The sequence below is a fragment of the Manis javanica genome, chromosome 2 (assembly GCF_040802235.1).
Source record: "Manis javanica isolate MJ-LG chromosome 2, MJ_LKY, whole genome shotgun sequence".
Classification (NCBI taxonomy): domain Eukaryota; kingdom Metazoa; phylum Chordata; class Mammalia; order Pholidota; family Manidae; genus Manis; species Manis javanica.
This window is the reverse complement of record NC_133157.1, coordinates 186,064,450-186,080,389: the sequence shown is the minus strand read 5'-3', so window position 1 is coordinate 186,080,389 and position 15,940 is coordinate 186,064,450. Positions and strand designations below refer to the sequence as shown.

The 15,940-nt window shown below is 41.8% G+C and overlaps 1 protein-coding gene across 6 annotated transcripts in view; it reads left to right on the top strand.

Moving 5' to 3' along the window:
• The window catches only part of NCALD (neurocalcin delta), a 397,463-nt gene that overhangs the window by 364,736 nt on the left and 16,787 nt on the right, over window positions 1-15,940 (top strand). For all 6 annotated transcript variants that reach the window (XM_036995630.2, XM_036995631.2, XM_017651739.3 and 3 more), the window contains one exon: window positions 14,836-15,232. In XM_036995630.2, coding sequence (XP_036851525.1) covers window positions 14,855-15,232 — 378 coding nt within the window. In that variant the 5' untranslated portion in view covers window positions 14,836-14,854. The remainder of the gene's footprint in view (window positions 1-14,835; window positions 15,233-15,940) is intronic.

Below are 15,940 nucleotides of genomic sequence, written 5' to 3'. Positions count from 1 at the left end.
ATTCTCAGAATGGTGTTTGTTCTAGCTTTTTAATCTTATTATTTGATCTATTAGGGATAAATCTAAGCATTTAAAAATACACCTTTTAATGCATATATGATGTCCCTATAATCTAAAGGAAAGAATGGTTTAAACTACATGCATACCACTGTTCAAAGTCAGGTTTTCAATTTTTTTTTTTTTTGGTGGTGGTGGGGTGTTTTATTGGGTAAAAATGAATCCAACTCAGTTTTGATCACTGAAGTGTTTCAATTCTGATGTTTTTACAGTTCTTCTGTGTTCTTGTATTATCACTTTCTGTGTGAATACAATCAAATTCTATTTTTGTATAATTTTCTTATAATGGAAAATGCTGCTCTTAAAGAATCAGGTGACTGCCTCAGAGGATTTGAATAATGTGCTCTTATCATTTTATATTTTCTTGCACATCATAATTCATTAATTCAGGGAAAGAAAAGTACTGGCAAATTTATCTTCACCTTATTCAAATAAAGTAGTTACATATAATACAACACTCTTCCTTTATTGCTTTCTCCTTCAATAAAATTACTTGGATATATTTCAGATTTTCATGTGTGTTTTTTTTGTATTTTTTTTACTGTAATCATTTTTGTTCCAACCCCATCAATTACGTCCATGTTTTACTGAAGAAATAAGCATCTTTGAATCTTTGGGTGTATGATCAATGAGGAAGATTTAGGTTGTCAATTCCAGCCATTTGTAATATGATTATATTGGTGCTTCTGAGTACACATTGTATGCCTGTGGCATAAATTTAAAGCATTCACTAGTAACACATGATAAATGCACAGCCTTGAAAGATCTCTCCTTAGTTCATCTCTGCAGCCCCACACTGGGTCTGTATATGCTGATACCTTAATGAAGCTATGTGTACTAATAAGCCCTTTGGTGCTGTAAGATTACACAGAAAAGTCTATAGTCATTTTATTCAGGAAAAGGCAGAATGTAATTTTCTTTACAATTTCTTTCAATGAAGTTGGTGTGTTTTGTGGCCCAGCGGCACAGGCACCTTGCAGTGTGTCACTGTGTGTGTGTGCAGGGACACAGAATGCAGGACGCCTCCTCTGCTTGTCCTTGCCACATCAGCAGGGCTTTTGGGCTACCTGATGTCGCTGCAGCTGACCCTAACCCCAGCAGTGGCCTACCAGGAAAATGCTATAAGCTTTTTGAACAACTTTGGAGTATTTAGAGCATTTATCTTTCACACCTATTCTACAGTGTCTTTTTATAGTGTTTGCTGTAATGTAAGGACTAGAATAGCTCAATAGAAGTGAACCACTCCTATTAGAAGTTTGAAGGAGTAGGAAAATGTTAAGTGGTTCCTGCTAGGAAGGGCGTGGGTGGGTGTGCAAGGTAAGTGAGTAAACCAACCCACCCAGGCACACATACTCTTAAAAAGGAGGTGGCTTCCCTAGCTGGACACAGGACCTGTACAAAGGGTTGTACACCACCTCTTTTAAAGATGGTGGGGATCCTTTGCTTGGATTTCTTTGTAGTTTTGGATATGTTTTATCTTCCCTCTTTTTAAAGTAAGCTTCCATTTTTGTTTTCTCTGAACAAGAAATAGAAATATTAACCAGAGTGTAAATAGCTAACCAGGAAGGCTTTTCCTTAAGCACACAAACATACACACATCCTCAAACACTTGGCAACATCCTCCCTAGGCTTTGCTCTGTTTTCCACCTTGAAGCACAGCTGAGAGGACAGAGCACAAAATCTGTGTTCTACTTCTGCCTCTGAAACTTGTGGCCATGTAACCTTGGGAAAATCCTTAAATCTTCACCCTCAATTTCTTTAATATAGGAGTAATTAATCTTGCCCCTTCCTTTCTCACAATGTTTCAAGGACGTGCTGAAATAGCGCATGTGAAAGTCCTGTAAACTCACTCACGAAGAGACTGTGCTTTGTTTCACTTTGCTGCATTGGGCTGCTGGTAAGCATGTCCCGCATACACTTTGAGTTCAGTAAATACTAGTCGCAGTAAGGGTGAGTGGGGTTAAAAGATAAGTTGCATATAATCCAAAAGCAGTGTCCTCTGTTTTATTTAAAACTTTTACTGATCTGGGACTCTCCTGTCCCCTCCTGACGTGAGCCAGGAGCTCTGTCTTTTTGCTTTCTCTCTAAATAAAAGCCTCTGACTTGCTCTCCTAAAAACAAACAAACAACAAAAAAAAAAAACACTTTTACTGATCTGTGTGGTGAAATTAGAAGTAAAGGGAAGATACGTTGACTTAGAACTGAGACCAAATAGAATTTAATAGCCAATTCATTTAATCAATAAATTTGTATTGAGCAGCTATTATGTGCCAGTCGTTGTTTTAGGCACTGAGCTTAGAATAGTGAATAAAACAGAACAAAATCTATGACCTCACACAGCTTTTCTTCTGGTGGGGTATGTGGACAATTAACAATGTAAATTAACAATAAAATTGATAGACTATTAGGAGTTGTAAGTGTGAAGGTAAGTGTGAAAGTAGAGGAGGATCAGGAGTTAAAATTTTCACTGAGGAGCGAGGGAGGGCATCCCTGAGAAGGTGGTGTTGGAGTAGATCTGAAGGAGGTGAGAAGTGAGCCATGAGGATATGGGGGAGCAGGGGCAGCCAAGGCGGGGGAACAGCATGTTCTAAGAGCAGAACGCGCCTGGCATGTGTGAGGAAGGAGGCCAGGGAAGCTGAGGTGGAGGGAGAAGCTTGAGGAAGGAAGGAAATACAGTCATAAAGACAACACGATGGTGACGAAGGCACCACCGAGTACTTGATACCCTGCCAGGTTCTGTTGCATCATCACATTTGATCCTCACAAAAATCCCAATTTAGAGCTGAGAAAACTGATGCATGGAGAAGCATAAGTTCCTAAGGCTCGTACAGCTGGCATGTCATGGAGTCAGGATCGGTCGGTCACAGGGCCATCTGACACTCACACTCACGCACTCAGCCCTGAGCGTCACCCCCTCTCCCCATCAGCCCCCAGTACTGCTGTATTCTGTGGGCCTCTTCTTTTCCTTAGCCAGCTCACACTACTCTGCCATCTACAAAATCCCTTGTGATTATTCTCTATTTCCTAGGGAAAACAAAGTGGAAGGAGAAAAATCAATATTTAAACCATTCCTCATAAACTTTGGCAATAGACAAAGAAAATATGGTTTCCTCAGCTAGTCATAGTCAAAGGAAAACTCATGAGAGGTCCACAGACAGTATCTCTGGTTACCACCAACTGAACAATTGCCAAGAATATTTGCCAGCCACCTTGCTATTCATCCACCACCAGTATGTGTAAACATTGCAGCTGCCCTCCCTCTGCTTCGTGGGATTCTTAGAAGTGACACACGCACTGTAATGCCATTCATGCGCAATAAGGAAGAGACTTAGCAGAATGGAGCCATCATTTCCCCAGCATCTGTCACACACCAGCGCCTCTTGCTGAGCTGTAGAGGGAAGTACCAAGAAAGCTCTCCAGATACGTATGGCGCTCACTTGGAAGAGGAGGGAAGTGGAGAAAGTGATGACCTCCACCTGAACACCAAGTACGATTCCAACAGGAAGGGACGGAGAGTCACAACTGTAACATTGACTATTGGGAAACACCTCAATGTTTACAAAGGTCTTGTGTTTGTTCTCTCAAAAGCTCCATTCAGTGGCCTTTGTGGGCACCAGAGTGGCAATAAAAATGCACGTGCAAGTTCAGGGCAGAGTGAGGAATTCGTATTCCATGGTGTTGGGCATGACCTTGAAGGGCCCGGGTACCGGGATATGGGGTTTAGTCTTTAATCTGTTTGTCAGTAGGGAACAGGGAAGATTTCTGATAAGCAGCATATGATCAGATAGCTGGAGAGCGGTCAATATTTCTGAGTTCAGGTGGGAGACAGTGAAAGGGGATTAAGAAATGGCAGCAGTAATTGGAAATAAAGTTGAGAGAAGGATTTCTCAATGGCTATTTTGTTTTTTAATAATGATGAATGGAGGGTTTTTTTTTAAAACAAGTTTATTTCTCTTTTTTGCCTCTGATAGTCTTATGAAAAACTGGTTTTAAAAAAGCAATAAAATGACTGAGAATGTTTTCTTCCCTCAGGTAAGGAAGAATTTATTCAGTAATTGTTGCTATCCTGTTTTTAGTGATATCCAATTTATTCTGAAAACACCATTCTTGTCCAGCCCAGGCCCTGGGAACGTGCTCCAAGTCCTCCTTACAGGGTCAGCCTCCCAGAGCCGGCAGATTAGCCACGGGACTTCTCTGAGCCTGCTCTGATTCGGGAGGGAAGATCAAAGAAGCAGTGTCTTGCTCTCCACCAGCTGCTTCTCTAATGGGCCTCTTTGCTTCGTTTCAGATTGGAAGAGTGACTTCCATGCAGGAAAAACACTCAGCCAGGGATCTGGCAGGAATCCTCTCTGGGTGCAAACCCATAAGTGTCTTCCCATCTGGCAAGTGGTCCCAAGGGGCATGCAGGCTGGAAACCAACAGTGGTTCTCTCCCTTCCTCCCTCCCTCCCTCCCTCCCTCCTTCCTTCCTTCCTTCCTTCCTTCCTTCCTCCCTCCCTCCCTCCCTCCCTTCCTTCCATCTCTTTCTTGCTCTTTTGCTTCCTAATTCTCCATTAAAGCAAGGAGGAGAGTGTTCCCACACCTGGAAGGCTTGTCTTTGTAAAAACACATTAAACTGAACCCTGATTTCGTTCAGAGTAATAGTTGATGGTTATTGAGCACTTGTGAGATGCCAGATGTGATGCTGAACTTTTCCCATCACTGGGATTCCTTTTTTTCCTTGAGTCCTCCAGACAGTCCTGTAAAGAGGTGGTATTCTGCCTATTTTACTGTAGAAGAGTGAGACTGAGGGAGAGGTCAAATGACTTTCCCAAGGTCACATAATGCAGTATTTAGTTCCTCTGCTACCAAGTCCAGTTCTCCTTCCACACACCTTGCTGGAGGACACAAAAGTACAAGAGGTTAAGAGAGGTTACTTCATAGTCTCTTCTTGTTAGCCAATTAATGGACTTCTCTCTTATCTATATGTTTGATGGACAAATGGTAATATTTCAGATATGTTGGCCACAATAGGGAGTGATCAGTCTGTACCTTCCAACAACAGAAGCAGCCATTCAGCACGGAAAGTAATCCAGCCAGGCGTGTGGAGGGGCCGGGGGTGGGGAGGGTGGTTCTGATCCTACCCCCCGGACCGCAAGCCACATGACTTGTCATGACTGTTAGCTTCCCTAAGCCCCTGGTCCTTGGAGTAAAACAAAGTATAAATTCCCTCTCACCAACTCATGAAATTGTGAAAATAAAATATTAATGAAAGTGGTCTGAGTTTCAACCAGAATCCCAGATTCCCTCCCTTTCCTATCTCATGTAGGATACTATTTTTATAAGAATATCCATTCGAAGCCAGGAAACAGTAGATGTTAAACACATGTTTGCTGAGTAAATAAGAAAAGAATTATGAACTATTCTTGGACTCTGTAGAAGTGCTTGTATCAATTAACTAAATGCATTTGTGGCCCCCAAGGGATGTCTAAAAACAGGGACTTGAGTTCCTCTTGTACCTCCAGCTGCTAGTTAAGTGATGAGGCCTGGATCCCCATAGCTGGTCTATTTGTCCTTCTCAGTCTGTGCTGGCTCACTAGCCTGCTGTATGGTTCTATCAAAACCCAAGGTAGGAACTGCTGTCTATTAAATTAGAGGATATTTATTAGCTTCAGCTAAGCAGACATTTACTGCAGTCGGAACTCCACAGAAGTCAGCATGTCGGGTCTTAGCCATAGAGGGCCCCCAGAGCTCCTGCTGCTTCTCACTGCAGCTGGCAGTGGCCTGGCATCTGGCCCTGAGGTAGCCCAACGGGCAGCTCTGATGCAGTGATCTGATGGCCAAGTGGTCTGATGTTGAGGCAATATGTGCATTTCATCTGAAGCCCTGGACTTTAGTCACTCCAGCCATTTCTTTTTTTAGGGCAGCTTTGTACTTTCTGCAGGCCTGGAAGGTGGCCATTTAGTATGGTTCCTGTCCACTTACCTGAGGGCACTTTAAGTATGCAGTGAAGTTCCCCTCCAACTGCCGGCCATCTAGGAAGCAGTGGTGGGGAGCCACCATTCACTAGACTTGAAATAGCAAGGAAAAGAGTATACTGAAAAGTCAGGAGGAGAGTATCGTGCAACAGAGGATTTAGGGTGCTGTTTGGAAGCAGAAATGAGACAGGGGACATTTACATGCTTACAATAGTGCCCTCTCTCAAGAGCCGGGTGGGTGTGCCCTCCCTGGGGCTAGAAATAGCAAATGCCGACCTCACATGTGTGTGCCTGTAACACAAGCCGACAGAGTGGTAGGAGGGATTCCAAATCCAATTCCAATTCGAATTCAATTCTAACCCTAGCTGGTATGTAAACTCTTGCAAAATGCATGGTTAGGTTGCACAGGCTCTACAGGAAAATGGCTTGTTGAAGAATTTGTAAGGGAAGGTCTAGCAATCATAGTACTTGAAAAAAACATCAAGAAACTCTTTGCAGTAAGTGCTGCCCAAGGAATCCAGGAACCATGACTAACATAGATGCTGAGAGAGTAAAATAAAAGTGGCATCAACCTAAATGTCCATCAAGAGAGATTAAATACATTTCATGCAATGGAATAGCGAAAGGCTGTAAGCCTTATGTTACTACCCATTATCAGTTACTTAATTCAATGCTTGGCATAAGGTCAGTACTTACTACTGTCTGTTGAATCTATTAATCAATGAAAATTCAGCAATTAAAAAATATGACATACATATGTATGTGTAACATGGAGGAATATCCACAGTATGTTGTTAAGTGAAAATGGATAGGATAGTATGATCCTTTTTATGGTTGGAGTATGCAGATTTCACATTTATGCATTTCAATGCCCAAGAGGATCTATATGGATAAAACTGTTTATGGTGGTTATCTTCCATGGAGTGATATTGGATTGCAGTGAGGCTGTTCATATTCTAATTTCTATATTCCATTATTATTTATATTTTTTACAGTGATGATGTATCACTTTGAAAATTAGCAAAAAATGATTATTTCTATTTTGGGAAGAAGGGGAGTGAGTTCTCGTTAATATTCTATTCTGATTCTACCAGAAATTCATGTTTTATTGGCAGTAATATGGCTATACTTTATTTTTATAGAAAATAAATCTTGAAGAAGAGCCCAAGGCCAGACCCTGTGCAGTCTGAAATGTAGTCTGTAGAACAAGGGCCCAGATATTTCAGAGACTGTAAGCCCCGCTCACTGTGAGAAGACTGGATGGATTTCCTGGGCTTTATTTCACAGCGTGGGGAAGGCAGGAGGAAGAGCAAATTGGTTTCTAGTGAGCCCCCTGCTCATTATATATTTTGCACCCATTCAATTCTCATCTCAAACCCTGTCACCTCTCTGCAAGGGGAGCAAGTGCCAGGAGGAGTCACAGGTGCGACCACATGTCTATCCTCCTGGGGAAGATCTCTCTGCAAGCAGTAGCATGGTAACAATACTTCAGGCAACGTCAGCATAGCCATTTCTGTGATCCAAGTGAGGCTGCAGGCAATAGGTCTGGCTTCCCTACATCAGCTGGTATTACCAGAGGCCAGAGCAGAGAACATTCTGTGGTCAAGATAAAACTATGTCGAATTGTTATATGACTTAAATTCCTCCTCTTTAATATTTTAATTTTTTCCCTTTCTGTACCACTTTTCTTAATTTTCCCACTAAATATAAATATGTCCATTTATACAAATGGTCTCCTTTTAAACTTCCACTAAGAGGCAAGTTCCATTGAGGAGAAATTTTTGTAACCATGTGCTCTTCAGGTTTTTATTTAGTCAATTTTTTTTTTCAGTGAGAAGCAGGGGCAAATGGCCTAGAAATGAATTTGCTAGGTTGTAACCACCTATAAAATTGAGATGGGTAAAATGGCTGGTGTCCAACTCATGGAAAATGAACACTTGCTCCCACTCATCTGTGACTTTTATGATTTCCTTTCTTATACATTAAGAACATTTTTCTAGTTATATTTTCATAATTTAGACCTTGAATTGGTTGAAAATTCAAAAAGTGACTCTTAGAGGACAAGGTTACATGTCCCAGTAGGCAAACATTTTAATTAACATGGTCCCTTCCTGAAATCATTGTAGATTCTGTGTTCCTTGTTAGAGCTAAACTTGACGTTAGCTGTTAGCGTCTTGTCAATTCCATTTTAGGAGACCTCGGCGCAGTTTGCACTGAGACTTCTCTTCCTAAATTAACCGGATTGTCCCGGGTAAGTTATGGACTTTTCCCTGGAAAATCTAACTCTAGGCTCTAAGGAATTAACTCATGAAATTTGGGGAACCTTATGAGTAATCACAGAAACGAAATACTGCAGCTCTTTCTCTCCACACATACAAAATAAAATATATGTACAAAAAATAAAGAAAAAAAAGAAAGGAGTACATACATTCCGAAAGATGGTTTTCACTACTTGCCATTTCCTTTCTCTGTGGCATCATTTTTAGGAGCAATTCCTTTTTTTTTCTTCGTTTTAAACGGAAAGTTAACATCATATTTTAGATTCCCGGTCATGGCTCTTTGCTGGTGGTTTGGTGTCTTCTCTTTGTGTATATTTTTCCTTGCTCATCTGTGGTCAGTATTACCCCAGATTTATTTTTTGGATCCTGGGAGACTGGATGTGACCCAAAATAAGTTGGGAAGTTTCACATTGCCCGTCTCAGAGTAAACTACTGAATAACAGAAGGCTGATGCTTAACAGAACAGGTGTGCATTTCACTTAATGAACAGCAAAAAATCAGTACAGATTCAGCAAAAATGAATGTATGATATATATATGAATTTATACATAAATATTTATATAATCAGATACATAAAAGAAATACATAAGATATATATTTATAAATATATTTATTAAATATGTGTTCATGTACTATATATCATACATTTTAATATATATAAAGGGTTGAGGAGATAGTTCCTATTTAAAAGTATTCTTTGAGAACCTGAAGCAAAGACCCTGAAGAGGTAAAGATGGGGGATGCAGGAGGCCAGGGGACCTGGGGCGCAGGGTGGAGAGATCAGTCGGAGGTGGCTGGGGGGCCCGCTCACACAAAGCCATGTGGGTCAAAGGCAGGAGTGGATTTTATTCTAAATGTGTTAGAAAGCCCTCGTAGCCCTTTAAGCAGAGGCATGACATAGTCTGTTCTGTGTTTTAAAAGGTCATTCTGGGTGGCTGAGTGGAGTAGATGGCGCTGGGCTAGGGAGAGTCAGGACATGAGGGGGTGCGGCTCTGTGGAGCAGGGTGCCTCAGGTGCCTGGGAAGGGGTGATGGGAGTTTGGGCTGAGGTGGAGCAGTGCAGACAGTGAGGAATAAATGGATTGGAGTCAGGCTTTGCAGACTGAATCAACCATGCGTGCTGCGTGAGTGAACATGAAAGGGCCTTCCATCATCGTAGGGTTTGGAGGGAGCAGTGGGGTAGGAGATGGTGCCAGGGGCAGGTCGGGGTAGGGACCAGGGCCCAAGGCTCAGCAGGGAAACCAGGAGCTCCGGTTCTTATTGATCTGCTGTACTGACCACTTCCAGTGGGCCGCCCTGAGATGGCATGAAGGACACAAAGATGAAGAGGACATGGTTTGGGCCTCCTCAGGTTCTCCCACCCCCTTGCAGGCCAGTCCTCCTCCTTTACTAGTTCCTTCTCTTCTCCAGAATCTAAATGTCAGAGTGACAGAGACTCAGTCCTTTTCCCCTTTCTTTTTACCACACCCACTACCCTGGTGCTCTCATCCAGTCTTTGGCTATAAATCCTGTCTATATACTGATGACTCCCAAATTTATATGGCGGCCCTGGACCGCTTCCATTAACTTTAGCCTTACATATCTAGCTGCCTGTTTGACATCTCCAGTTGGGTGTATAATGGGCACCTTACCATTACTACATGCCCAGCTGCCCACTGACACCCATGCCCCCTCCCTCAACCCAAAGCCCTGCTTCTCCTGCATTTTTCCCATTCCAGGAAATGTCTATTTCATCCTTACTGTTGCTCAAGCTCAAGCCTTGGAGTTGTGCTGGACCATTCTCTTTTCTTCACACATCTGAACCATCAGCGCATCCTGTTGGCTCTCCCCTCAAGCTGTGTCCAGAATCCAACCACTTCTTGCCTCTTCTGCTGGTGTCAGCCTGGTTCCAGCCACCATCAGTCCTTGCCTGGTGCGCTGACCCCTCCCCACTCTGCCCTTACCTTCCTTACTTCCTCTCAGCCGAGCAGCCGGAGTGAGCCTGTTAGGATATAAATCACTCCTAACGCCGCAGTGGCTCCGTCTCTCTCAAGTGAAGGCCGAAGTCCTTATGGTCACCTCTACATCCCCCCTCGCCTGGCCCTCCTTATGATTCTGACCTCACCTCCTTCACCTCCTCAGCCCCTCAGCCCTCGTCATACCCTTGAATACACGAACACGCTCCCCATCTAGACCTTCTCATTCGCTGTTCTCTCTGCCTGGACTAATTCTCCCCCCAGTCATCTCCATGGCTATCTACTTCTCCTCTGGTCTTTTTCAAATGCCACTTTGTTAGCGGGAGCTTCCCTTCCTTCTTTAAAATTTCAACACACAGACACCCACTCCTCGCATTCCCCACACCCCTTCCCTCTTTACTTTTTTCCATGGAATCTCCATCTAATGGTTCACTTATTTATCTTATAAATTGTGTGTCTCATGCCACTAGACTGTAAGCTCCATGAAAATTGGGGTTGTGGCTGTTTGTTCCCTGCTTAATCCCCAGTGCCTTGAGCCAGGCCTCACTCCTAGTAGACACTTAGCACATATTTGTGGAATCAATGAATTCTGAAAGGAGATTGTCTTTCGTACTTTTTATGGAACAGTTGTCTTAATTTCTGCATGAGCTTTGGTGGAGCTTGTGCGGTGTAGTAGTAAAACCAGTGGACAGCCAAGTACAAATGGAGCTTCCCATTTGGCTCTTTCACTCACAAGCTGTGTGACTTGGGACAAGTTGCTTAGCCTCTCTGAGTTTTCATTTCTTCACTTATAAAATGGAGAAAGCTGCCCTGCGTATCACTCAGGGTTGCCGTGAAGGTTCAATGTATGAAGGGCCATCAGGGAAAAGATGCCGTTTTCATTTAACATGGCATCTGGTCCTGACTTAATGCCAGAGCTTTACGTATATGACTGTCTTATTTGATTCTCACATCAAGTCATTGAGATGTGAACTCATACTACTGAGCTCATTTTATAGATGAACAAACTGAGGTGCCCCGGAAAGTTAAGTGAATAACCCAAGAGCTAGGCAACAGTAAAGCCAGGATTTAAACCCAACTATTTTTATTCAAAAGACTAAACTTTTCTTCATTATGTTCTCCTGGCACAAAATAAATATTGTAATGACTGAATGGAGTAATGAAAAGGATTTGACCTCATGTGCAACTTCTGTCTGTCTTCTGACTTTTTTTCCAGGACCTTTAATTAATGTAGCATTTCCCTGTTGTAATTTTGTTTCCCCTCTTCAGCTGCAACAGGCAGAGATTACTGTCTTGCAAAAAAAAAAAAAAAAAAAAACGGTGTTGTCAGCCATTCCTCTATCTTTCCTCTCCTTCCCCAAGGAAGGAAACTATCGTAAGTCTCCTGAGATTTTTGTTGTACAGTCTAGGTCCAAATGGTTTTCTCAGGTTCAGACATCATACTTAAAGTATTTGTAAAGTATTTGTAGTTATCTCCTGAAACAAATTCTAGATGAAATTGCAAACATTCACTTCCCAAATAACTTATTCCATGCTCTTCTGCCTTGTTATGTGTGTTATGGCCTTTCTGAGCTAATGAATTTGTAAATGTGGCTTAATTACTGTTTACTGAAAAATAGCTGCACACACATCAGTCTCAGCGGGAGACTTAGCCCAAATGTTGAGGCAATTTGTTTCTAGTGCAAAAACAGCTAATAAACAGAGAAGAGCTTTTGAAATATTGGGAAAGGAACTTAAGTTTGGTTTTGAAGAAACAGAGCTTTATATATCCACGGAAATAAATCATTTGTTAAGAGGGTAGGTTTAAATATCAATGTGGCATTTTTTCCCAAGGCTAAGCACACACCGATTTGCACAGAACCAAAGTGTAATAATCATGATCTGATTGAACACCACACGGAAGAGCTTACACTCCAAAGAAATCCCCAAAAAGAAAGCTCAAAATTACTTGTAAATTCCGTAAACATTTCAGAGCTCTGGAATTATGTATTACCTCATGTTCCTAAATTCTTGCCTCAGGCAAATTGCCAACTTAGCAACTACATGAGAGTTTTAAAATTCTAATAAAAACCAGCCTCTCTGACGTTGCTTTTTTTTCCTCCAGAAAAAAAGAAAGGGACACGAGGGAAGTGAAAGTTATTGGAAGGTCCAATTCATCAATTCCATTTGTGCCCCATTTGGAGTTGTGGTTTAATTTTGCTCTTGCATAAAGTGGTGTTTGTCCGATTTCAGAGGGACCTCTGCAAATAAGTTCCCTGCAGCTGTTGGTTCTGCTAATAGGAAGGGATCTCTGTTCTGCTACCCTTCAGGGGATGCCTGCCTCGGGGCAGGAGTGGGGCCCCTGCCGCCTCCCTGGCAGAACTCAGAAAACAAAATCAGCTTGGCAATTATTAAGGACTGTTCATCGTTTCCTGAACCGTAGCTATAATGAAAGAGGTTTGAGCAGTGTAAGATGCAAATGCTGCCCTCTAGGCATTTATTTTTAGTGGAGGCAACAAGCAGATATACCAGCAGTTCAGCATAAGAGATCCCAAGGGTGGAGACTGAGGGAAATGGGTGAAGCAAACTTCTAGTTACGAGATCAGTCCTGGGGGTGTAATGTGCAGCATGAGGACTATAGCTCTGGATAATTGTATTGTATATTTGAAAGTAGCTAAGAGAGTAGATCTTAAAATTCTCATCACAAGGAAAAAAACTATGTGAGGTGATGGATGTTAACTTATTGTGGGTCATTTTGCGGGATATACATATATTAGGTCATTATGTTGTACACCTTAAAATTATATAATTTTATATGTCAATTATATTTCAATAAAATTGGGAAAAAAGAGATCCCAAGACCAAGTCTTAACTAGATAGCTTTAGTGTGCCAAATAGAGTCTTGAACGCCATGACGTCATCTTTGCGGTAGAAGGACTCTTTTTCTAAGAAGATTTTTCCATATTTTCATGTTGAAATTATGTATCTATCAGTCATTCCTTTGTTCATTAAGTCACCAAATGTTATTTGTTGTGGACTCTAGAGAAACAAAACAACCTCAAAAGAGAATCTGTTTCAAGGAGCTGACCCTGCAGTGGCAGGGGGACAGACATTAATAAATAAATGCCCTGAAGTAAAAGTCACAAAAAAAATTGGGAATCACTATTAAAATTGGATGTATTCTCTCTCATATATTCTATAGTTTTTCAAGCCTTACTTTAAGGATTTTTCCCCTGTAGGAAAAATGTAAAATCTAAGTGCAGAGGCCCTTTATGAGAGGGGTTTATCCTGACCATGTTTTAATAGGACTTTGAAAACAGAAACTAAGCTCAGTTATCACCTCCTCCAAGAAGGCTTCCTGGAGATCACCTGTGCCCCCTTTTGGCTTGGGTGTCCTTCCTATGTACTCTCACTGCACCACGTCCATTCCCCTGGTTCCATGTATTGAATATCTATTGCATTGTCCCCTTACTGCCACCATAAACCCTGTACATATACAACTAAATGCCCTTTAAGGAGGAGGGGCCACAACTTACTCATCTTTGCATTCTCAGCTCCAGAAACATGCCTGGTACAGGGAGTTCGATTAAGTTGAAATCTGTGTGAATGGGAAGATGACAATTACAGGATTTTTCTTACCTAATAAGTTGCCTTTATTCCCCACACTATGTTAAGTTTAAGAAAAGGTAACAAAAGAATGTATTTTCTTGTTTTTTGAAATGTAATTTTATTAAAATACATATTAATAGCATATTTAAATAAGTATGCACATAAAAAAATCTAGGACACAAACCAAAATGCTAGGTGTAGTTATCTCTAAGAGTTAAGATTTGAAACAATGCTGACTTTTTTCTTTACACATCACTATGTTGTTTTGCTATTTTACTAGAGATGTGTGCTAGTGTTATGATAAGAATATTAATTTATTATATTTTAAAAAGGAAAGTTTGGCCTATTCCATAAGCCACAATCATAAGACAGAAACAACTGTATGAAGCATCATCTTTACCATCTAAAGCTAATGCTGACAATAATTTGACTGTTAGTTGAAATAACTGAAGTAGCCTTGTAGCTTTTAATGGTATAAGATGGGTTTCTATTTTCCTTACTCATGTCTGTGTTTATAATACTCAGAAGGTACCAAATCGACACTTTCTTGGAAATATTCTAGCAATAAAACATGGTAAATTATGTCTTTTGCTCTCCCTTCTTCCTCTCCTTAAATTCTCCTTGCTGTATTAGGAATTACTTGGATTGGGTGTTAGAAAGCCTGTCTTCTTAAAGCCAGGCTAGACCTCTTGCAAATAGATAGGCGGAACTAAGTAACCAATTTCCCTCTCTCTCTTTCATTATGAATCTTTTGTTTTCAGCTTGTCTTTGTATAAAAGAAATACCAGTTTTCAGTATACCAGTGGTCAGTGATATTTCTGCTCTGCAGCTTCTACCTGCCTTCTATTTTTTTTGACTGAACACAGTTTGGGAAAACCTAGACAGTGTTACTGGAGTAAAATAGAGTTTATTTCCTTTTCTCAAAGGAACCATCACAAATTGTAAAATGTGCCTCTAAAGAATGGGTCTAAAAACTTGCACATATTCTTTTCTGCCTACAGCTAAACCCTTGCTGCCAGGATGGGGAAACAGAACAGCAAGCTGCGCCCCGAGGTCATGCAGGACCTGCTGGAGAGCACAGACTTTACAGAGCACGAGATCCAGGAATGGTATAAAGGCTTCTTGAGAGACTGCCCCAGTGGACATTTGTCAATGGAAGAATTTAAGAAAATATACGGGAACTTTTTCCCTTATGGGGATGCTTCCAAATTTGCAGAACATGTCTTCCGCACCTTCGACGCCAATGGAGATGGGACAATAGACTTTAGAGAATTCATCATAGCCCTGAGTGTAACATCGAGGGGGAAGCTGGAGCAAAAGCTGAAATGGGCCTTCAGCATGTATGACCTGGATGGAAATGGCTACATCAGCAAGGCCGAAATGCTAGAGATTGTGCAGGTACGTAGCCCTAACCCTTTACGAAGAGGAGAGTGTGAGTCACAAGGAAGAAGTGGAAGGTGTATGGTTCAGCATAATGTAGGGGCTGCAAACTGGAGGCCCACCTGGGTATTGATTTGGCTTACCCAGCACTTTTGACAATGCTGAACGAGTATTACAGAACAGGGAGGTGGCACATAACGTGCAAATGGATCTGCATCTCTTGAAAATTCAGGACATCTGGCAACACTGAGCCCATATTCTGGCCTGGCATAAGTCACCTGGTGCTTCCTGGTGATCCCCACCCTGCCAGTGGACGCACACTCTTCAGCTGACCATGCTAACTATAGCCACTCCCTCTACTCATTGCAGCAATATGTCTGATCTGGCCTGGGGCTTACATCCTCTGGAGGGGTATTTAATGATCAAACTCTCACCTGGGTTCAAACCCTGCCCTTTCAGTCACTCCCTCCAGTGACTTTGACCAAGTCAGTTTACCTAAGGGAGCCTCAGTGTCCTCATCTGTAAAATGCAATTGCTGATGGTTCCCACCCATCAATGTGGGGTTATTTTAAGATTAGGTATGACTCCATGTCCTCTGCTCAGCAGAGTGCCTGCCATATAGAAGAGCGCATCATCATCACCATCATTAATTTACAACTTTATTAGGCTTTTGAATAAAGATAGGGACCTCTAGCCTAGGTTCTGTCTCACTAGAAATACAAACAA